Source organism: Rousettus aegyptiacus, unplaced genomic scaffold, assembly GCF_014176215.1.
Source record: "Rousettus aegyptiacus isolate mRouAeg1 unplaced genomic scaffold, mRouAeg1.p scaffold_m13_p_17, whole genome shotgun sequence".
NCBI classification, from domain to species: domain Eukaryota; kingdom Metazoa; phylum Chordata; class Mammalia; order Chiroptera; family Pteropodidae; genus Rousettus; species Rousettus aegyptiacus.
Genome location: NW_023416292.1, coordinates 30839270 through 30863015, shown reverse-complemented (window position 1 = coordinate 30863015; position 23746 = coordinate 30839270). Strand labels below are relative to the sequence as shown.

Below are 23746 nucleotides of genomic sequence, written 5' to 3'. Positions count from 1 at the left end.
TCCTGCAAGTACTTTGCATCCCAGAACACCTGAAGCTTTTTGAGATCGTACTGTGCTTGTTTATTGCACGTGTGGTCACCTTCCTTCTCCCTGTCGGTGAAGTGCACCGCACACCCAGAAGCCGAAAAGCACACTGGTTCGGTCTTCTGTCATTCGGGTCGTAAAGCAACGACCTGCGAGCACCCAGACCGCATTTCCGCACTACATGCCTTGGGTGTTATGCAACACCCAACAGGAGATTTAGTAAAGGAATGTTTGCTCCAAGCATAACAACTATCGTTAACTTTGCAGCAGGTTTTTAAATATTCTTGAGAATTGTGTGATTTGGGCAAACGGTGACACTTTTGTGGGTTTGGTCTTTTCTCTGTCTTTAGGGACCAAATCTGTCAGTTACAAACCGGAACTCATTTTGCACTTTTTCTGCAAATATTTGTTTGCTTTATCTGAGAAGTTACACTACTTTGTCTGAAAATGAAACTCTAACTTTAATGGCTTTGTGTCATTATTTGAAGTTTCAAAAAAGTACAATACACTGGAGACTTAAGGAGACTAGCTCACTAATCAAATAAAATTCACGTTTTTTATATTCATTATATTCACTAATTGCCCTTTTCTGTTTCAACTGCGTGTCCGTAAAAAAAATCATGCACGCAATCACCATATCCTAGCCCAAAGAGACTCATTTTCTCTATTTCCCCTGGAAATCCTGTTCACGATACGTAATTATGATATTATTCCAAATTATAGTCAATACCATAATTCATCTCTTCTTTTATGTTTTAATGAACCACCTTCAAATCACTGATCCTTTTGTTTATAAACTGAAGATGTAATGTAAAAAAAAAAATAGGTAATAAACTTGCAAATAACAACGTGCTTAACACTTAGTAGAAAAAAATCACAGGTGAGACAGATTGTCATGAGATTAACAGAGTGTTAGCCTAGACAAATATATCAAATACATATTCTTGTAGTGCATGTGCAATCTTTGAGAACATAATGGTTATTAAGACTATCATAAGTAGTATTGTAAACAGTCAAGAGCATGCACCCCGGAGCCAGATGGCTTCATGTCAAAACCGGGCTCTGCCACCTGCTAGCTGCTGACCTTGGGCAGGCAACTTCGAACTCCCTGCATCTTGGTTTCTCCCCAGAAAATAAGTATAACCACTAGTATCCAGCTCATTGGGTTGTATGAGGGTTAAATTAATTAACACACGTATTAGAATGGTGGTGGACACAGAGAGTGCTAAAAATGTGAGCTTTGTCGCTATAATTAATGGGTTATCTACGAAAATTTTAACTAAATTTTCCATTTCGAATGTGTGAAATGTATGTTAGCCGCTATACCCGGCGTTCGAAACCCACAAACCGACACCGGTCCGCGAACCCCACTTGTATATAACATCTCTGCCGTTGCACACTTAAGTTATTTACTCACCTCCTGGGACACAGGTTTCCAAATAGATTGATGACGTCTTGTTGACTAATGGATTGCTAACGGTACACAGTATTTTTTGTAGAAAGCCATCTTTCTTCTGAAAACTCATCGTAGGTTCTGGGCTATTGTTACACTGCGCCAAAGGGCAACTCCATGAGTATCTTATTGGTGCTTGATGACTTTCATAATCTTCTGGGATCTCGCAGGAGACTGTAATATTTTCACCAGTCGATGTACAATTTAGTGTTGGAGATGGAAGAGGCTCTGGGGGGAAAAAAATGTAATAATTAGTACAAAAAGAGTGAGACTTAGGCTCATCACCCGCAAATTTATGAAGAGCTTCCAACTTCTTTGTGAGTTTGAAGAGACAGGCAAGCCACACACCTGAGTACCAGAGGGAGAGAATTCCCTTCTTCTGGGTCAGACCTACCTGCTCCAATTCAGAATATACTCAGGCCCCGAACCTCTTATCCTCGATCCTGAAAGCCAAAGATTTTACACAAGATGGTGGCAAAGCCTCACCTGAACTGACATGAGGATTTACAGGTTTTATTTTTCTCACTGACTTCAAATATTCATCATCGTGTTTTATCAAAAACAGTCGCAGGCTTGTGCATAGGGTGCCCCCCCATTATTAAGTGAAGTGCTTCTTAAAATACATACAGGAGCTTTATAAATGTCTAATCACTGTGTTGTACGTGAAATTATTATGATGTCACCTATAATTGAAAAAATCAAAATATAAACGTTTTTGAGGAAATAGTTTATATTACCTTTCTATCGTCTAAAAACATGTCTCATTCCAGAAGATTTCTGACTCGCAGAAGGTGCTGTGGGCTGGCTCTGGGAATAGGGGCCTTGTCAGACACCTGCCGGCCGAAGGCCTCATGCCTGGCTTTTCTCCGGGAAGCACCCCCTGCTGGCCGAGGCAGCCTGGACCAGTACATGGCAGCTTCAGACGCTTGTCACACTGCTCCGTCCCTGCCCTCCAAAATCTCAATGCGAATTAGTTTTGTCCCAGTGGTCATCTGTCTATCTGTTAATGCAAATGCTTTTTGGCATCTCTGCTTTCTCCCCGATCACTAATCATCAGAGATGTGAGAAAACATGTAAATATATATAGGGAATGTGCGTGCACACGAAAGGTCATGAGAGCATCCGCATAAAACTTCAATACGTTATAAACATCCGCTGAAAAGCAAATTACACGAAATTAAAATTTATCAAGATGATAGAATATGCTGTCATGTAAAATGATATTTTCTAAGACAAAAGGAACACTTAAACTCCAATTAATAACCTAAAAATAAAAGAGTCCAACTCATCCCCACCGCGACCTGCTCCCGAGCCCCCCCTCGCTCAGCACGTGCCTGCCTGCGTGTTAGAAACGCGCACCGCACACGCCTTCCCTTCTCGCTCAGGCCTGCCTGGGGTTTCCGGTTTAATCTAGCTCACGTCAGTCGTGACGTGCTGCTTTCAAGCTGTTCTTCGGTTAAAAAAAGTTCCATCTTTTTTTAAGCGCTAGAAATCTTTCTCCAAGTTCGGTCTTAAGCAGCGGACTGATCTTTGCAAGGGTGAGGACGCGCTGCAGGCGCCCACGCGGACCGAAGGCCCTGAGCCCGCCCTGCTCCTCCGCCCGGCGCCTCCCCCCCACCCCCAGGCACTCCCAAGGAGCCCCGCAAGCACCGGGGGGAAGGCAACCACTGTTCCAGGCGCTGCATTACTTCCTCCGGCCTCTGCGGGGAGGCTGGGCACCTCTCAGCGGCAGAAAACCAAGCTTCCTGCTTCCTTAGACAGGGTTCGGCTTGTAGAAGCCGTTTTTCAAACATCGGTGCACGTGGAAATCACCCACGGGCGGGCAGGTGTTAAAAGTCAATCCACCGACCCAGGTGATTCTCATGTGCTCCATGTGTTCTTACGGATTCTAGGTTATTGATCTAGTTCGGCCGATGTCTCGTCTTTCATTGAACACTTTCTAAATCGAACAGAGGTGCATCATGAGCCCCCCCCAGACTGTGCGTGTTTGGAGGTAAAGACAAGGTCTTATTATTCACCTCTTAACCACAGCGCCTGACATAGTACGAGCCACACCGCTGGCACCTCAATGAGGAGGACAGACATTGGAGAGATGAAGGGGACAGATGGATACAGCCAGAAAGGCGGTCTTTAAATGACTCTCTCCACGCCATCAAACGTCAGTTCTCCGACAGCTCACCTCCACAAGGGAGTGGTACCCTGGCTGAGAGCATGGCCTCGGAACCTGACCGCCCGGGGTCGGACCCCAGCTCTACTACTACTAAAAGCCACCTGGCCTTGGGCAAGGTCCTTAATCCCCTGTGCCTCGGTTGCCCCTCCTACACGACAAGGAAACACATAGCACCTACCCTACATGACTGTGCTGGGGGTGGAATGAGTTGGATGGGTAATAATGCATACATGAGTGACAATTGTTAGTGTAGCACCCGGCACGGCGCAGGTGCGTAACAAGCACTAGGTGTGAGGGAGCACCAGGCCAGCGAGGCGAGGCTCCCCAGGAGGGCGTGATATGACCAGGCGTCGGGGGCGGGGGAGGGGGTGCACCGTAGCCCTGACTTGCGGTGTGACCCTGGGCCACAGCTCTCGTAGGCTCCGAGACTTCTAGGAAGTCATCCCGCCCAGACTCTTGCTCCACAAGTGGAGAAACCCATTGCTAGTCTGTCTCACTTTCACCAGTGAAAGGGACTATCACACTCTATAAAGTCACCGTAAAGGTCAAGTGGAATACGAAACGCAGCGAGGGGAGACGCTGTCGTCTTCTGTGTGGCTGGGGCCCCTGAACCACGGGGAAGCTCCCTCCGGCGGCTTCAGCGGAGCCGTCTGGCCCGACAAAAAGCGAGTGAAGCTTTCTCCGGCGTCTGGGACAGACCTTCTCCACCTCCGATCTGCCCGTCCGCGATCCTTCACAGTCTCTCGCTGCCCATGGGACTTACCTCAGCCCTATCTCACACATTTGAGTTACGTCTGTACCTTAAGCGGCATTAAACGGGCAAGAAATGTGTGCCGACTTCATCCCCAAGGTAACTTAATGAGGTGATTTCTAATTAATTCAGCTCACCACGCTGTAAGACATGAGAATGTCTGATACATATCTGGTGGCATTTCCGTTAACTTTAACAAAAAGACATCACCAGCCCAGACCATGTATGGATAGAGCAGTTAATTCTACTCAGATCAAAGTTACCGGTGCCATAAAGGTGGTATAAGGATGCGAAAGAACTAATAAACACAGCTGGTGGAAATTTTAAGGGGACTTTGAAGGGAAAAGGGAAAGCCAGATGTCAACCTAAAACGCAGAAGGAAGTGGGTGCCCTGAATTTAGGAAGTGCCAAGAAATCCCCTCTTCGAAAATACCCTTTCTGAAGGTCTTCCTTCCGTTAGGTCTGGTGTCTCCGGAAGAATAGTCAAATCTAAAGAGACCCTCAAAAAGTACGACTTCCTAATTTCTCAAAAAGAAAAAAGAAAAAAGAAAGATGACCAATTGTTTTGTCATTCAGGTATAAAACCTCGAGTCATCTTACGTCTTTTTGTAAAAAAAAAAAAAAAAAAAAAAAGTCTCACTATTGTGGACTCTTGAAACACCTTCTGATTCATTCCTTTCCAAATATTTACGACCGACACCTCTGTCTGCCCGAAGAGTCACAGCGGCTTGTAACCCGGCGTCACGGCTCTCATCCATCGTGGACACCCGCCACGCGATTCGTCTTCCAAAAACGTATTTCGTCAAATCGCTTCCCTGCTCTGGTGCTGGAGGGGGGCTCCCCACCGCTAAAATCCAGATTTCTGGACCGAGACCTGAAGTCTCACAGGTAACACCGCCACTGTCACTGCCTCCGACGGAAGGTCACCTCCCTGGCGGTTGGCTCCCGAGGACTTCGCCTCTGTCGAGACACCACGGCGCTTTGCGAAATTAACTTTTCAACATTTCATCGGGTTTAAAAAGAGAAACGTATTCTAATGTTTTGAACTCGGTTTTACAAACTTTGTAAAGAGGCTCCAAAAACGAATTCGATTCTTATCTAAATTCCGAATCCATCTTCTCTGGTTTGCTTGCCCTATGAACTCACTGCCAGATAGCCCAACCTGCAGGTTCCAAAGATTCTCCTTTTCCAAACGCACCTGTTGGTTCTTCTAATAAGATGCCTGGACACCTCAAGGAGCTTCATTCGATTCAATGGAGCTCGTCACCTTCTGGACAAACCAGCCCCTGAGTCTGAGAGCCCCCATTTCTGTCTGCCACACCGCCCGCCTCCCAGTCACCCAGTTCGATACGACAAATATCTACGTAGTGCTTATGACTTATGCAAGTCCTTTGCCGAACTCTGGGGCTACAACGGTACAAGAGAAACGCTCCCTTCCTCCCCCTGTCACCAGGGAACCAGGCAGATGAACTGGTGGGTGACAGCTGCTTGCCGGCCAGCTGCCACGTCCTGTTCCCCGGGGACAACCTCAGCACGCGGGGAGCTCAGGCCCGAGCTGCTGTGCCGGACTTCCGGCCTCTTCTCCGACCCCTGGATACTGTCCGCCACACTCTGCCACCAGTGCATCCTCTTAAAGCATCCTTTGGCACAGAGGAGGTCAGGCTAGAGCCACACCCACCTCTAGGATAAAAGTGAACCTGTGACCCGGCGGAGGGGAGAGATGGGTACAGACTCAGCTGTGAAAGCGCAAGGCCACACAGAAAGGGCACGGGAGTCAGGGGGGCGACCTCGCACAGCCTGCAGGTCGCCGTGAAGACTTCGGCTTGAACTCTCAGAGAGGTGGGGCCACTAGGAAGTGCTGAACGGACTGAGCAACCGCTCTGACTTCGGTCTTCAGATCCCTCTGGCTGCTGCGTTTAAAAATAACCTTGAGGGCCCCAGGACGGAGCTGCGAGACAGACCGGGACTCGCTGCTGCGATTCTTCCAGAGAGGGAGCAGCGGCCCCTGGACGAGCGCCAGAGGATGTGGTGAGAGGTGGCCGGGCGCTGGTTATATTCTGGGAGGTAAAGACGAGGTCTTATTATTCACCTCTTAACCACAGCACCTGACATAGTACGAGCCACACGGCCAGTACCTCGATGAGGAGGACAGACGTTGGAGAGGTGAAGGGACAGATGGATACAGCCAGAAAGGCGGTCTTTAAATGACTCTCTCCACGCCATCAAACATCAGTTCTCTGACAGCTCACCTCCACAAGGGAGTGGTACCCTGGCTGAGAGCATGGCCTCGGAACCTGACCGCCCGGGGTCGGACCCCAGCTCTACTACTACTAAAAGCCACCTGGCCTTGGGCAAGGTCCTTAATCCCCTGTGCCTCGGTTGCCCCTCCTACACGACAAGGAAACACATAGCACCTACCCTACATGACTGTGCTGGGGGTGGAATGAGTCGGATGGGTAATAATGCATACATGAGTGACAATTGTTAGTGTAGCACCCGGCACGGCGCAGGTGCGTAACAAGCACTAGGTGTGAGGGAGCACCAGGCCAGCAAGGCGAGGCTCATGATGGGGGGCTCATGAAGCACCTCTGTTCGATGTAGGAACCAAGGAAATTTCCTGGTCACGTGAACATGGTGTTCGAGAGAAAGAGGAGGGGTCCCGGACGACATCCAGGTTTATGCTGGCCAACTGAGAGGACAGAGTGGCCAGCAACCACGAGAGGAAAGATTTGGGGAGGAACAGGTTTTAAGGGAGAGATCGCGAGCTCACTTCTGGACACGTGACCTTCGAGGGGCCAGTGAGGGACCTGACACAGAGCAGGCAGAGCGGGCCGCCAGCCCCCCTCAGCAGGCCCAGTGCCGGTCTATGCGGCAGCTCCGCAGAGGTGTGCGGTCAGCACCGTGATCATGACGGTTAAGCTGGACAGGGGATGAGTGCAGCCGCCCGCGTGTGAACGCAGGCAGGGAGTCATCTGACGTCTGTTAACGGGCTGTTAACGGGCTGGGACGTGAGGGAACCCCCAAAGCAAACTGAGAAGAAACAGTCAGTGAGTGTTTAAAGGGTGGTGTCCTGGGTGCCAAGCGAACGGAGTGTGTCAAAGAGGAGGGAGTGACCAGCCGTGATGAACGCTGCCCCGTGGTGGAGAAAGACGTGGACGGAAAATGGGCTGCCGGGTCTGTCAGAGGTCAAGAGCAGTCTGGTAGGAGTGGGGGGCGGGGGACGAACACCTGTCTGGAGAACGTCAGACGTGAACAGAGCGAAGATGGGCAACTCCTTCACGAGTTTCTAGAAACCGACGGCAGCGGGAGGTGTAGAGGGCCACGAGCGGGCTGTCAGTGACGGGATCGACGGGCGCAGATGTGCGTGCTGGCCGCGAGAATGCCCAGGCCGAGATCCCAGGGTGCCGTGGGAGGCGCCGGGATCCAGGGCGCGAGTGGTCCCGGGTGAGAACCACGAAGGCTCGGGAGGAGGGCTTCCAGGCGGGGTCCGCGGGCGCCGGCGCAGGCGGCCGGTGCTGAGAGCCTGCAGGAATTCCCTCCCGACTGCTCCCTTTCTCGGGGAAACAAGGCTTCGACGGAGGAGCGGGCCTGGGAGGGCGCTCGCTGTTCAAGGTGTGAGGAGAGGAAACCCAGGGCTGGCAGAGGGGTGCGTGAGGACCTGGGAACACGCTGGGGTGGGCTGAGGTAAGTGATCGGAAATTTCAAGAGTGGGACGATGCGTTTTTCAACAGCTACAAGCGTGTGAACACAGGACAGGCAGAGCCCTGGCCTGGACCTGGCTGGACTGACCACACGAGCGTGACCCGCCAAAAAAGGAGCAAGGAAGCCAAGCGTGCCTGCACCGGCGTGAGCCCAGCGAGCGACCACGGCCCTGCGGCTGCATGAGGAAGGCGGGGCGAACATCAGGTGGCTAAGGGACCGTCGGCCAGCAGAGCGGAGGAAGTGAGCTTCAAATCCAAGAGGCGGGACACCTCACACCGCCACGATGGACGGACCAGCTCTAGGTCATACCCCTGGGGAAAGGTGGGGCAGCGTGGAGGACGAGATCACTGCGGGAGAGGAGAGCGAGGACTGAGAAGCCAGGATACGAGACAGGACTTTTATTTAAATATTATAATCACCAAGCGTGTGACAGCAGAAACATCGGAAACAGGAAAGATGAACCAGGCACTAAAATGATCAAGAACCATTGGGGTGATGTTCACTGGAGCATTACGACGTATAATAGCCACGACATGGAAACAGCCTCACAGACAACGGAATACTACTCAGCCATAAAAAATGACAAGATCCTACTTTTTGCAACAACGGGGATGCACCTTGAAGGCATGACATGTCAAGCGAAATAAGTCAGACAGAGATCGACAAGTACTGCGTGATCTCACTTACATGTGGAATCTAAGGGCAAAAACAAACCACCAGACTCACAGACAAAGACGAGGGGCGAAGGGTATGGGGAGGGAGAACTGGATGAAGGTGGTCCAAGGGCACAAATGTCCCGTTACAAGACAGAGGAGTGCTGGGGGTGTCAAGTACCATCGTGATGAGGGCAGCTCACGCTGCTGTAGGAGAAACAGGCAAGTTGTTAAGAGAGCAAATCCTAAGAGTTCTCATCACAAGAAGAAGATTTTTTTTCCCTTTTTTCTTTTCATCGTACCTACAGGAGAGGACGGGTATTAGTGGGACCCACTGTGGTGATCATTTCACGATCTAAGTACATCAAACCATCATGCCGTGCACCTTAAACAGTGATGGACGTCCATCGTTTCTCAATAAAACAGAAACGAACACACACCGGGGTGTGCCCACGTGCCTGCAACAAAGGAGGGGCTTTAGGGGCGAGGGAAGGAGAATAACCTGGAACCCGCACCCCATCTCCGGTTCCGGTTTACAGTGATACGGGGGGAGGGGGGACGCACCGTCTGGCGCGGGCCGCGGGAGGAAACGGGAACTCTCGTTTACAGAGCACCATCATCGGTGGAGCTCCAAGAATTCCGAGTTCATTGCTGCCATGACATCCTTTTCCAGAACATTCTAGCAAGACGAGCGACGCCGCTGGCGGCAGCCCTGCCCCGCTGGTGCCGTCCCCCACCCGTCTGTCACATCCTCCCCTCACCCAGTGCACGACGGCGACGTTCAGAGTGGCTCCGTGTACCACTCACGTCGCGTGACAAGGAATCATCTCGCTTCTCATAAACCATTCGTTTCTATCGGTCGCTTTAAAAAAAGGCCGGAAATTTGCCGTTTTAAACAAACCAATGTATGGGACACTCACCCAGGACTTTAAGAACGTATCTGGTCATCGTACGGCCTGAGGATTCAAACTCATACTCGGCTCCATCGGACGGCTGTAAATTGAAGATGGTGAGCGCACCGGTTGTCTTGTTTAAGGAAATTCTCCCTCTAAAAGGTGGATAAGTGGTCTCAACATCATTCCTACGCCATTCTGTGACTTTATTCCTGTCTTGTCTCCACATGATATCTTCAAAGGACGTGGAGCCCGGCACATCTAAAGTGACACTCCCGTTCACAGCTCCGTATCTCCATGGTACGTCACAGCTGGTGAGAACTAGGAGGCGAAAAAAATTGATTAGAAAACACAACATGACTGTCGAAAATAGAAAACCATCTTTCAAGATGTTCTTTGGTGGTGGCGGGGCGGGGAGGGGGGGTTCAATCTAGTGGTAAAAATTATTCATCAGCTATTTTTTGTGCTAAGCGGATAAACTGCTGACGGAAAGTACAGGAAGAAGATCGACACTGGCCATGCGGAGTCGGCTCTTTAATGGGGATTTGGGACCCGCGTAAATCCAAGCGGATTCACCCTTTATGGAACACCGGCTGTAGGCCAGGCACTGTGGGCGATGCTGGAAATAACGGCAGCGAAAAAGGCAGGTATCGCTCCAGGCCCTCGAGGACTCTCGCTTTGTGGAGGAGACACTGAGCAGGCAAGGGGAGCCCCCTAGGCAAGGGCCTCCCCCCGGAGGTCATGCCGCAAGTGACCCAGGACGGCAAATCACTGAAGGATGAGGCCGACTTAGCCGGCCGAGGGCTGGGTAAGGATGGGGAGGAGAGGTGACCCTACAGATGGAGGAAGCAGCGACTCCCCGGGGGGGCTGCGAATCAAGAAGGAGCCGGGCGTGTGTGAGGAAACACAGGTGGTCCCGGGTGGCCCAGCTGACGACGGGTCAGGGAACGAGGCTGCAGAGGCAGGCAGGGCCCAGAGCGCGGTGAGAGTGGGCGGCGGGCGGTGCCAAGTAAAAGGGGCGAAGGGTTTGGAACTTATCCAAACGGCAAGGCGCAGCCGCAGAAAGGTTTCAAACAAAAGACCAGCACGCCATAATTTAAGTTTCGGCAGGCCCACTGTAGAGTGGACAAAGGCTGATGGGCGCAAGCTAGGAGGCAGGAAGACCAGGACGCATAGAATGGACAGGGGCGTGGACCACACAGACCAGACGAGAGAAAGAGAGGAAAGAGCTGATGAGGGCTGTCAGGCCCCCTTCTTGGCTGATAGGGGTGTCACTGAGATCGGAAACAATGGCAGGAAGCAAGTCGGGAATACGATGGAAATTAAGGGCTCGGGGACCGGGTACAGTAGCACCTACTCCAGCCGCCTCCCATGAGCCGCTGTCGGCATCTCTGGTTGACTCTAGTCGAATCATCCAGGTGGAAACATTTCAGCGAAGACACTGACTAAGGCTTCAAAATCAAGGCCTCCCACCCGCTCCACAACAACCCAGCTATGACAAGTTTACTGCCGCCACTAAGACGGGCATATTCTTGATATCCCCAAATGGGTTAAAATGCACCCCGCTCCAGTCTCGGGCTTCTTATTAAGAGAGAAGAACAGCTGTTAAGGGAAAGACATTCAAGATAAATTAAAACTTCATAGAGGTTTTTGCCCAGTAACAAACGGGGTAATTGAAAAGGCACAAGAAAAACGGAGACGACTGGACAGACCAGTTGTAGGCGACTGTGCCCAGTAATTTCAAATTAGAAGCAAATATTCCTCATTTGTCTACTTGCACGGGTTTTTGGAACCCATCTCCCTTAGTTAAGGGACACCGACCTCAAAAATACACGCGCATCCTTCTGATGCTTTGCGGTGATACCCTCTCTCTCCCACTCAACAAGAGCGGGAAGGTAGATGAAAGGAACAACCCACACACTGAGTGGAGCCTCGAAATGCCCTGTGAGCGAGCGAACGGGGAGGGTGGAGGTGGAAGAGGAGAAGCCATATTCCCTGGACGGGGGACCGGAGGAAGAAGGAAGTCAGCGACGGCCTGGAGAGAAGCAAGGGCGGAGAACAGGGGGACTTCGGTTCAAAGGATCACAGTCACTCTGAGCGGGACGAAACTGTGAATGAGTCAACAGGCCCCAGATTTCACAGGCGACGTGGCGGACACCGAGAAGGAGGGCAGGGAGGGTCGGTGGGTGACCACCCTCGCCGGGCGTGCGCGCACACACTCCCGAGTCCCTGGGAGCCCTCTCCGCGCCCGTGGCCGGTGGCTGCCGACCCCGCCTCGCAGATGAGGGGACGGACGGGCCCCGGGAGGCGTGCCGACTGCGCAAGGGCACTTGGCACGTGCATGGCAGCGGAGGGACCAGAGCACGGACGGTCTGACTCCTTGTCTGGCTCCCCTTTCACGGCAGTGCGGTTCCATCGTTCACTCATTCAATCATTCACTCACTCACTCACTCACTCATTCATTCTGGAAATAGTCCTTGAGCACCTATGCTGCGAGGGGCCTCCAAGAACAAGGCAGAGACAGTCCCTGCCCTCTGAGAGCTCGGTGTCTGTTAGAGAAGTCAGACTTTATGCAAATGATTAGACAACCATGCAACTACAACTGCCCAAAGTGCCCCGAGAGAAGCATCACATTCAGTCACTAAGAGCACTGACTCGGGGAGCCAGCGAGGCGTTAAGGCAGGCTCCCCGGGTTCTGAAAAACAGTTGGGAGTGAGCTCAGCCAGGAAGCGGGGGGGGGGGGGGGGGGGGGGGGGGGGGCGGGTCCCCCTTAGAGACAAGACCTCAGGAAAAGGCCCTGAGGTGAGCAGGGCCCGCCTTGCCAGGCTGTATACAAACTAAATCCTTCCCTGTTTTGAGATAAGAAAGCCACCAAAGAGTTCTCTTTCAACAGGATGGTGACAAAATAACTCTTTATTTCAAAAAGGTATTTAAAACAGAAGTTATCCGTGGACATACACGTCCTCTTCCGTGGATGGACGACGCCTGTACGTACATTCTGCAGTCAGTCCGTCCTCTCCCGCGGCCTCATCTCTTTTCGGTAGGGCTGCCTCGCCCTTTCCTCCGACCCCCGCCGCAATCTCCAGCTCTCTAATCTACATTTAATAACTCAGAATATATCCTTCGATATTTTCCTCCGCGCCTATCATCAAGTAGAGACCAAGATATATAATGTATATAAATAAGACAGTTGCCATTGTTTGTCTAACAAAAATGGCCTTATTTGCACATCTCCGCATCTCGCCTTTGCCATCAACAATACCTCTGAAAGTGTCCCAAAATCAACCTGCGTGGGTCGACTTTTTTTCTTCTTTAATGGCCGGATATCATTTCGGGGTATGAGCGATCCATAATTAACTAGCACCCGGAACGCCCTTCTGTCTCTAGCTACTTCTACTGCCTGGCCCTGTGTACATGTCCGCGTGGGTTTACGGTTTGGCATCTGCGGGACAGTGTCTCAGGAGTGGGGCTGGGAGTCACCGAACTATAGGTAAACCGATTTTTGATTTTCCTAGAAGCTGCCACACTGCATACAAAAAATGAATTTTGCAATTTGCATTTCATCAGTAATGCTAGAATTGCCTTTTCTGGGTTCTCCTGCTAGCATTTGGTGATATATATACATATTTTTTTTCTCACAGTTAACAGTCAGACATAAAGTCACACTTCATTGTTATTTGAATTTGCATTTTCCTGACCTCTGGACATTTAAGTGTCGTCTGTTGATTATTGGGATATCTTTTTCTGAGAACTGCCTTTTCATATCCTTTACCACTTTTTTCTATGAGGCTGCTTGCCTTTTCCTCATCGAAGTTTAAGGGTTCCTTGTATTTTATAATTTTTTTTTTGTTCCCCCAAGGGGAATGGTAGTGTCATTCTCTAAGAGAGGGACCACCGAAGAGGAGGCCCAGGCTCAGGCTGGAAGATCGCGGCCTCAGTTTCAGACACTATGAGACGCCCAAGCGGAGATGTCCAGTCGGCTGCTGGGGACACAGGTCCGGGGCCCACAGAGAGGACACAGAGTTGGGACTCAGCACACTGTAGTGGCTCTATCATTTCCTTCCTCCAGTAGTCTTTACTGTTGTACTTCTAAGGCTAACCCTCGGTAAGATGCTGATATAATTTCCAGTGAAAACGAAGAACAAGAGAAAGGAGAGTGAGTTTTTTCTCAAAGGTCGCACACCCTGAATGAACGAATGAATGAACAAACAAATGAATGAATGAATATGCCAACAGCAGCAAAGTGGTCAGCAGTGAGCAGCTGCTTGCTGATAAGAGTGAATGGTCAGAAAAGGGACTACACGGCTGCTAACTTATCATCATGCCAGGGCCGGAGGGCCAGACTTGCCAGCTAGATAGGCCCAGGGCGAACTCTCGAAACCCTTCCGCTCTTGGCTTCCTCGGCGAGCACGTGGCAATCATGATGCTTACCAAAAAGTTTGTTTCAAGGGGTGATTAAAACTGAGTGTCTTTACAGAGGGAGTGACATGAAGCAGGCTTCTAACAGGGGTTCCCCCTCTTCTTCCTTCAGTAACTCTGGCCACCACCAAGGCAGTCACTGTAGGTGGCCCTGGCTGAGTGAGGATTGGGTGTGGAGTGAGTTTTTGCAGTTTAAAAGCAGAGAGAGAGAGAGAGAGAGACAGGGAAGGGGAAAAAAAAATGTATCTGTGATTGCCTAAGCAGATATCCCGTGCCAGCCAGAATTATTTTTTTTTTTAAACTATTGGAGGTCTATTTGTTTTGAAGAATTTTGAATGATCTTTTCTTCTTAAAGATATGAGGGTACCGAGGACCTATATGTAGAGCCATCATAGACCTAAAAACAACTTCGATTTCAAAAGATCCGCTGCAGTATCGTCACAAAACAACAGTGTCGCTCCACATTTTTGATAGTTTTTATAGGGCTTCGAGTCAGGAGAACCCAAATATTTTGCAGATAAAAGTGTCTGGTTTTTGATTTGCAAAACATAATTATCGGGTGACTAAAAAGGGACCCCCTCCCAGCCACAAATTCCTCTGCACATTTTAACTTGATTTCTAAGATTTAGATTGACTACTACTTTAGCCTAACACTATCCACGAGGCAATGTTGGGGGAGCCCTACAAACAGGGAGTCAGTGACACTTCTTAAAAACCACATCAGACAGGTGTTAATTTTAACCCTGTTTTGCAGAGGGGGAAACTGAGAGACACAAAGCTTAAGCGAGTTTCTAGGAAAGTGGTGAAGCTGGATTTGAACCCGGTTTGACACCAGGATGCTCTTCACCTCCGTTCCTGCTTGCTACGTGGCGGACGGCGGTCGCAGACACTGGGCGGCGCGAGACGCGAATTCTCGGGACCCAGTTTCCAGGCTGTTCTGGAATGGCAGATGTTGATCGAGGCCAGCCGCGCTGGTTGGGAGTCAAGCACACCTCTGAAACGCAGGCGAGGCACCACGCTCAGCGGTCCCCGAGGCGCGGAATGTCCGGGCGAGGGCAGACCTCAGGCCGCGAGGGCCCACGCTCATCCCCAACCGCACCTCTGGAACGGAAGGGACCAGAAGTTCGCTTCGGCCAAAGAGTGACGAACCCAGACCTCTAGAATGTCACACGAGGACCCAAGGGCAATGGCTTGTGTTCGTCTGATGATTTCGTTTCAGGGTTGTGTTTCGGTTTTTGGTTTTTTTTTTAAAAAAAGATGTTACGGAGGAATACGAGACAGGGTTCAGTAAGGGAGAGACCACGAGCAACGAAGTCGAAAGGAAGGCCCAAAAGCCTGCACGTCCCACGCGTCACGGGGGACAAGACGTGAGATGCGGAAAAGTGGGAAGCCGACGGGAACGAGAGAGAGAGAGAGAGAGAGAGGTGCGGGGAGCCGGGGGGCGGGAGGGAGGGAAGCCGGAGCCGCTAAGCACGAGCCCACGCGCTGTGCACGCGGCGAACACGTGTGAGCGAATGAGCTGGTTACAGCACCCCTTGCACGTAGCCCCAACGGCGGGGCTCCGGGTCAGAAGAGCGAAATCCGGCAGTCACCCCGAGCCCCGAGCTTTGCAAGACCCCCGACCGCCACGGAACCCGGCTTTACGAGTAACCGCGAGAGGAGAGGTATGAATGTTCGACTGGAGCCGAAGGGATAAATGACCTGGGACCCCTCTGACGCCTGCAGTCAACAGACCCCTTTCGGTGGGGACGTAGACGGGGTCAGAGGGGTCACACGTGTGGCAATGGCCAGAAATCTAACTATGGGCGGCGAACACACAATGGGATATAGCTATGCCTTACTGTTGAATTATACACCTGAAACTTGCTGGATTGTTAACCAACGTCACCATAAAAAGCAACAACAGCAACAAACCGTCCAGACCCGCTTCCTGCCCCCGGCTGCGGCCGGCACTAGAGCGAGGCCGAGGGTCCCCTGGCCCCAGCCCTGCCCCCCTCCTGCTCCTTCCAGATGTTTCTGTCCCTTGCTTCCCCTGCAAGCTGACCTGGGTTTCACCCCGAAATGCTGGTGGCCTCAGGGCACTGCGCCACATGGGCCTGTCCCCCTGGTCAACAGCCTGCCTGTGGTCTCAGGAGGTGCAACTTGTCACTTATGTCATTTCCCATAAACAAGCGAACCACTCTGGGATTTAGAGGCTTTTTTTAGGCATGAACGATGTGATTTTAAAACAGTCTTTATCTCTCTACAACATCTCTAGGGTTCGCAAGGCCTGCAGATATTGACGGTTAAGGTAAAAACTTATTTGATGCAAAGAAGAAAATCCCCTAATAGTTTCAGTACCCGAATATACATGGCTTGGTATTTCCCCCTGGATGTATCACATTGCAAGGATGAGTCAGTTGAAGCCTCAATCAGATCTGGAGGCAGCAGGGTCTGGGGCAGCCACGGTGGCTGACGACTGCAACCTGCTCTCTCTCCTTGCATCACGGCTCACTTTCAGCCAAAACCCGTTTGAGTGCTGGAATGCTGGTAGCCTGGAAGACAGGTTCTCTGTCTGCGCAGATGCCCACACATCGAGAGTACGGAAGAGTGGCATTCTCCGAAAATGACTAGGACAGTGTCTTATTAATTTCACAAATATTCTCATATTAGCCGGACCCCATGTCCCCGTTTTTGGGTCGCAATGTGCTCACCATGTATGTAGATAATAAAGAACACAGTCTTTTTACTCATCCGGTCCACATGAGCCCTAGGCCAGCTCAGCTTCAATAATATTTAGCAACAGCAGTAGCAGAACCATTCACTACATGTGGGGCTTTACTGCGTGCCAAGCATTGGTCCTAAGAGCTAGATCGATTGACCTCCCTGCCTCTCTTCATGCATTTACTCCTCGACTCAGCTCCGCCAGGTACGTCTTATTACTCATGTTTTTATGCACCAAATATTCACGGAGCCTGCCCTACCTCCCAGGCACAGCAACACACAATCAGGATAAGATAGAGTAGTAAACAAAAGACGGACTTTACAGCTGGGAAAAGTAAGTATCTTCTACGTTGGGTGGTGTCGCGTGCTACTGAGAAAAATGAAGCAGAGTGTTTGGGGGGAGACGAGTGCTCACGAGGAGGGGTGCTCCTCCGTGGGAGGCACGTGAGCAGGGCCCAGAGCAAGCGTGAGGGGGGTGAGTTTGGGAACACCAGGATGCGCACATCGGGGGGAGAGCCACGGGGTGGGTGGCGGCGGAGGTACCTGGGGCTCGGACAGGTTCGGAAGCTCACTGAGGTCACTTGGCGGGGCGGGGTGGAGCGGGTCGGACACAGCAGCCCCGCCCCGGGCCTGCAAGGTCGGCCACGGCCACAGTGTGCCACGCCTCAGTCTTCCCTGTCCATTCCAGCCTCCCCCAGTCCTGGTCACTGATTTCTCCGTTTCCGCGATTACTCAAGGCTGCTGGTCTTGGCTACAATGCCACTGCTTCCCCGTCTCAGTCTCCATCCCTGTCTGCTTCAGACTGAAACTGCAGCCACCTAACTCCCAAGAAGCAATAAATCCCCTGGTCCCCCGCCCCAGAAACTCCCCAGAACTCGCTTCCCACGTGCGCGCCCTCGGTGGTCAGGCTGCTCCTCGGCTCCTGCATGAGCTCGCCCAGAGTTCAGGTGCCCGTTCTCCACATCAACTTCCTCCTGAGCTCTCCTGGCTTCCGCCATGCTGAGAGATGCTCCCTTGGATCCCTCCGTCTTGCAGGGCAAGTCCTCCTCCTTCCCTGCTGGCCACTTGTGGCTTGTGAGCACATGAGCTGTGTCCTGAGCACAAAATGCTAACCAGACTCTGAAGATTCAGCATGAAAAAAAAATGTAAAAATCTCAATTTTTTTTTTTTTCCTGATAAAAAGTAAGATTTACCGAAAGTACATTTTAGAAGGAGGCAGGCCAGGCCAGGGAAGGCTGTGGCCCTGTGGAATTGGGGAGGTGACAAGATAACACAGTACGCCCCGAAAGGGAGGGGCAGGTGTCCAGCCAGGAACACTGTCACCTCAATGTTTTTTTTTTTTTTTTTATTGTTTTATCTCGACTACATGTTGAAATGAAGACATTGGGGCTACGGTAGGTTAAATAAAATATAATAGCAAAATTAATTTTACCTGTTTCATATTTTGTCTCTGACAGTACCACCTCCCCCGCCTCAGCCTGTGCTTCCGAGGTGCCCACAACCCGCCACGCGCAGCAGCCACGTTCACCTCCGACTGTTCCTGTCGCAGACAGGCTCTGTCTGAGGCCTTCGGCTCGCTTGGGCAACGAGGTTCTTACCAGACCAATTTAAGACTCTGTCAGTCTTTGAAAATCTATTCTCCAAAGTCTGACTGGAAGGTATTTCACTACTGATCATTTCATTAAAAATTTTCTTTAAAATCCCTTTTATTTTCCATTTACTCGGTTCGCAGTTGAGGAGCTAGTACAACTAATGTACAACACGGCGTAATTAGTTTCCCGTTATTTTCGGGGAAACAAACGTTCAAGAAACTACAGACCAGTGAGCCTGATGGAAATTCAGAGACTAATCCCGACAAGACGTTCTGAGCACGTTAGGAAAAGACAGTGAAGCGGCTTCGTTCAGGGACCATTAAAGAGGAGAACAGAAGAAGGGGTGGATTTCCTGAGAACGAGCCCATCAGAATAGAGTGGTTCCCTCACATGGACGGTATAGGTCGACAGAACAGATCAAGATCATAAAGGGTGGACCTTTGAACTAATGGCTCCCAGTTGGGGACAGAGAGCGGACCTGAATTTATTTCAGTCGTTCTGGGCAAGAGGTTCCCTCACTTTCACTTTGAGCCTGAGTCCCTGGCCTAAGAGCTCCCCAGCACAGGCATGAGCAGCCCATCTGAGAAGCAGAAGGCCAAAGGGCACAAGAGGCAAAAAAAAAAAAAAAAAAAAAAGAAAGAAAAAAAAAAAGGAAAGAGGCCAAAGGGGAAGATCTTGGGCTCATAAAGTACGTGAAGGGAATTTTCCTGGGAGCCCCGTGGGCGGGCGCTGGCAGCCGCCCCCAAAGAGGAACTGCTCAAAAGTCTGCCGGCGCTTTCCTGGGGACCGTCTGGCCTTCTTACTCACTCCCAAACCTCGACCTGTCTGAGCCAGCGGAACAGGCAGCGTCCAGTGCTCACTTTGAATCCTGAGGGAGCAGCTTCGATTTGGGACTACAGAACCTGAGGGGGGCTGGCTGCGCTTTCCAGGAAAACCTTCAAAAACCTTCGCTCTCGAGAAGAAACCACGTGAGGAGAGATCAAAAGACAGAAAACCGGCGCAGGAAAGGGCCCAGGCGTGCAGGTGGACGGACGTTCTGCTTTTAAACAGAGAAACCAACGCCGACACCCAAAGCCAGAACTCACTAAGGGAACGTTCGAGTGACAGAGGGCAGCAACCCCGATTCCTAGATCTGGTTCTTAAAGAGTGGTTCTAAGTCTCTCTCACGATTTCTCAACGATGTCTATCAATTAAACCCCAAACGATAACAAATATAACACGTGAAACTTGACGAGATCCTGTCTCCACTCCAAAAAAAAAGACCTTCTTGTGACAAGTGGGGAAATTTGAATAAGGGTAGAAGTTAGGTGATGTTATGAGATTACTGTTAATTTTCATAAATATTATTCTGTTGTTGGGGTTATGCAAAAGTATTTAGGAATAAAGTGTGAGTATGACTACAGAAAAATGTTAATATGTAAATAAACCCCCATTCTGAATTCTATGGCCCCAAGAAGGTTTTCCCATCCCCCTGTTCTAGATTATGCTATTGAAGACCGTCTTATGTGATCGCCTCTCTCACGGTATTCATGCCGGCCTTTATATTTCACATGCCATTGCAAAGTTACACTGGACAAGGTATGCATGTCACACATAAGCAATTAGCTATGGCCCCACCAATCATCCAACAGTCCGTTATCTAATCTTGGGTTAGGTCCGCATGAGCTGAGTCACACAGACCCGGGCTGTAGCACACTTGGCCACTTATTTGCTGTGTGAATTTGGACGAGGTACTTAACCTACTTAAGCTTTGTTCCCCTCTTTAATGGTCCTTGCCTTTATCGTGTGACAATGAAGTGAAAACAAAAATCCAAATTAACAAGCGCCACACCTGGCTCGGAGCCAGGTGCTTCACTCAAGATTATTCACACCTCACTAGAATACAGGCTCCATCTTTCCGCCAGGAAGGAACCACACTATTTTGACATGGATTATCTTTTCCCAAACGAAAACAGACTCTCTAAATCTTGCCTGTAGCAAAGCCTATGAACAAGTCTCACGTAATAATGTTAGATAACTTAATAACTTAAAGTGAAGAAATGCTCAACAAATATTATAACATCCAATGTCCACATTTAACAATTTATACTGTTAAAAAAAAAACATTGAAACAATGTTTTAATGTTTCAATGTTTCCTGCAGAAAAGGAACTAAAATCTAGTTGGAGAGGTAGCTGGCAAGATAAAAGACCCATAAAAGGTCAACAGCAGCAAAATTGGGCAAGATCTGCTAAAAACACCTAATAGAACAGTTCTGGTTTTGAGCTCGCTACTTGCCCAGCACAGCCCAGGTCCTGTCGCATGCTACCCCACCAACGCGATCTGGCACCAACTCCTGCCAGCTCTAGCTACAAAACACAACCCAGCGTCTCCCATTTCTTCCCCCAACCCCACCCAGGTCACTGCTTACGGCATTGTTCCTACAGCCTCCTGACTGGTCTCCCTGCTTCCCTTTTGCTGCCCCCACCACCCCCGCCCCCCGCCCCAGCAGCCAGAAGGATTCATTCAAACACTCCAGTCATCACACTTTACTCTGTTCAAGACCTTGCAAAATTTCCCATTTCACTGGGAGTAAAACAGTCACAGCTTTTAAAGGGCCCACAAACCTGATCTTTAGGATCCAGCCCTGACTACTTTTACAACTTCATTTCCTACTACTTTCCAGTAAAATGATCTCCTTGAAGTTCCTTAAATGCCTGACGCCTACCTCCGGGCTTTCGCTGCCCCAACATCAACCACCTGGCCTGCTCCCTCACTCCTTAAGTCTACACTCAGCTGTCACCCTTTTAAAGAGATCCTCCTCTGACCACACTATGTAAAACACCAACCACCAAACAATGGCTGAATGACATGTTCTATCTCCTACCCATGGAATACTATGCAGTTGTACAAAATGAATGAGGATGATCTCTGTGAAGTGATAGAGAATGATTTCCAGGCATATGGTTAATTGACTAAAACAAGGTACAAAAGAATACACACAGTGTATGTTGGTTACTTGCTGTTTAAAAAGGGAGTTAGAAACAAACATATGTATCTGTTTATATCTGCAAACAGAAACAAGATAAAACAGAAACAAATTATATGTTATTGGAGAGGAGAAGGAAACAATAGGATTCCTCTGAGCCTATTTTTAATAGTTTTGATTTGAATCATGTTACTATATTACATATTAAAAATAAAAGCAAGGGGGGGGGAACCCCTAAAATTGAATAGAAACAGAAATTAATTCATGCAACTATATACCAATTGATAACATACCCACACAGAGGAAAAAATATTAATCCAAATAACTTTAAAATCCAGTATTCTGTATATATTTAGTGGGATATATGGAAGAATAAAAAGAATGGCAAGGAAATCTTGAACTGTATTTATTAACATTTGTGGTACTGCCGTAACAGCTACGAAACTGTTTTGCGTTTGATGTGGATTAGGAAAATATACTGATGCTACTAAATTCTCTACTATGGAGAAAGGAGACACAAAGACGGAATGCAGGAAGAGGAACCAAATGGTTGGATGAGCTTTAGCAGTGAACGGGTGTGAAAACGACTTCCTAGCTCTGACAGCCGCCAGCGCCAAAGCCATGAGCCCAGTGCCTTGAGCACGCCTAGCGCCCAGAACGAGGTTTCTAAACGCCATCGCCTACTAAAAGGAACGAGGATATTTCATGATTCCAAGGCGGAGGCAGGAAAAGGTACAAAGGGAATCTAGAGCTTCTTTCTGTGCCAGAAAGGAAATGCTCAGGAACTCATGGAAACAAGGCAAAAGGACACTAAAGCTTGGAAGGGTGTCCACTTGCCACACTTGAGATCACTGAGCGCCAGATGGATAAAGTAACGCCATCTTTAAAAACGCCCGTGAGTCCGCGGATAAAATGAAAGGGAGGTGCAGAAGCTCTTCATTGCTGAAGAATGTCGGTAACGTATAAAGAAAAACAGGAAGCAAAAACGGCCACCTCCAAACGTTTTAGTAATAATGGACTTGGGGAAGAATCCCCACCAGACGCTACAACATTGGGTGAAAGATTGTTGGGGACAAGGATAGTCAAACGATGTCAAAGTGTCAATAAATCATATGCTGTTTACATAGGGAGAAAGGTGTGTCTACAGTGAACTCTGGTGAACCTCACCTTAACCTAATAATCAAATATCTCCAATATGTCTCCAGTAATGGATAAATGGACTGCGCCTGACCCTGATTAGACCCAGTGAGGATACAACACACCTATGAAAAATTCCTGCCCAAGAAAGTTTTAATCAGAATCTAATCACAAGGAAACAGACAAGCCAAATCAAGGGACATTCTAAAAAACAACTGGTCCAGAGTCTTCAAAAATGGTGACATCATAAACTACCAAAAAAAACCCCAAAAAACAAAAAAAAACGGTACGCAATACTTTTAGAATAAGGAGTTAAGAGGCAGTATGTGGTCTAGAACTGGGTTTTAATGGCTCAGAAAGAATGATTCACACTGTATAATGATGGTTCTGTGACTTACTGAACACAGTGTTCTTAGAAAACATATGTTGAACTATTTAGAGGGAAGGTGTTATAAGATCTACAACTCACAAATGATCTAACTCTAAAAAAAAAAAAAAACAATGTTAAGTGTTTGTGTGTGTGTGTGTGTGTAAAGAGAAGTAAACCAAATGTGACAAAAAGTTAACAATTGCTGATTCAAGGAGAAAAGTATGTAACTGTTCATTATGTTGTTTTTGCAACTATTCTAAAGATTTCAAATGTCCCAAAGTTTTAAAAACTTAAAAGGAACTATTAACCACTTCTAGTCCCCTTTTCCTTTGTGCAACCAGTCCCTGTATCAATAAATATTTACTTTACCACCATCAATTTGTACTATTTATTTACTGTCTCTCTCCCCTACTATAATGTAAGTTTCACGAAAAGCAGGGAAGAGAGTGTCCTTTGCTGCATCTCCAGGACCTTGTACAGCACCTGACACACAGATGATACTCAGCCTTTGTTGAGTGATGTTCAGTCGTTTGATGATGTACATACTGATACCGTCCTTTCTCTCATGTGAGTGGTGCTCGTTCTCTTCAAAGGCAAAGATACTGAGCCACACATAAGAGTTATAACTCAGGCGAGGGGTGGGGCCGGGGTCTGAAGCCAGGCATCTGACTTTAGACGTGATGCTGTCAGGCCCTGGTACGCAGCTTCCCTAGTGATGCAGGCTCCAGCCCAAAGGGCTCACCTTCTGCAGGGAGCACCACTCGGCCTTGTCCTTACAGCAAGGCCTGTTCAGAGCAGGTGTTACTCATACCTGCTGAATGAAATGACTTCTGAATGAATAAATGAATTAGGGAGCAGAGCCCACTGCGACGGGGCTCTTTGGAGAATCTTGCTGGAGGAGATGGGGGCTTG

General features: G+C 49.4%; 1 protein-coding gene across 3 annotated transcripts in view; it reads right to left on the bottom strand.

Annotated features, from left to right (window-relative positions):
- The window catches only part of CD58 (CD58 molecule), a 34567-nt gene that overhangs the window by 8340 nt on the left and 2481 nt on the right, over window positions 1-23746 (bottom strand). For all 3 annotated transcript variants that reach the window (XM_016124300.2, XM_036235040.1, XM_036235039.1), the window contains exons 2-3: window positions 9674-9967; window positions 1442-1705 (exon numbers count right to left, since the gene is read on the bottom strand). In XM_016124300.2, coding sequence (XP_015979786.2) covers window positions 1442-1705; window positions 9674-9967 — 558 coding nt within the window. The remainder of the gene's footprint in view (window positions 1-1441; window positions 1706-9673; window positions 9968-23746) is intronic.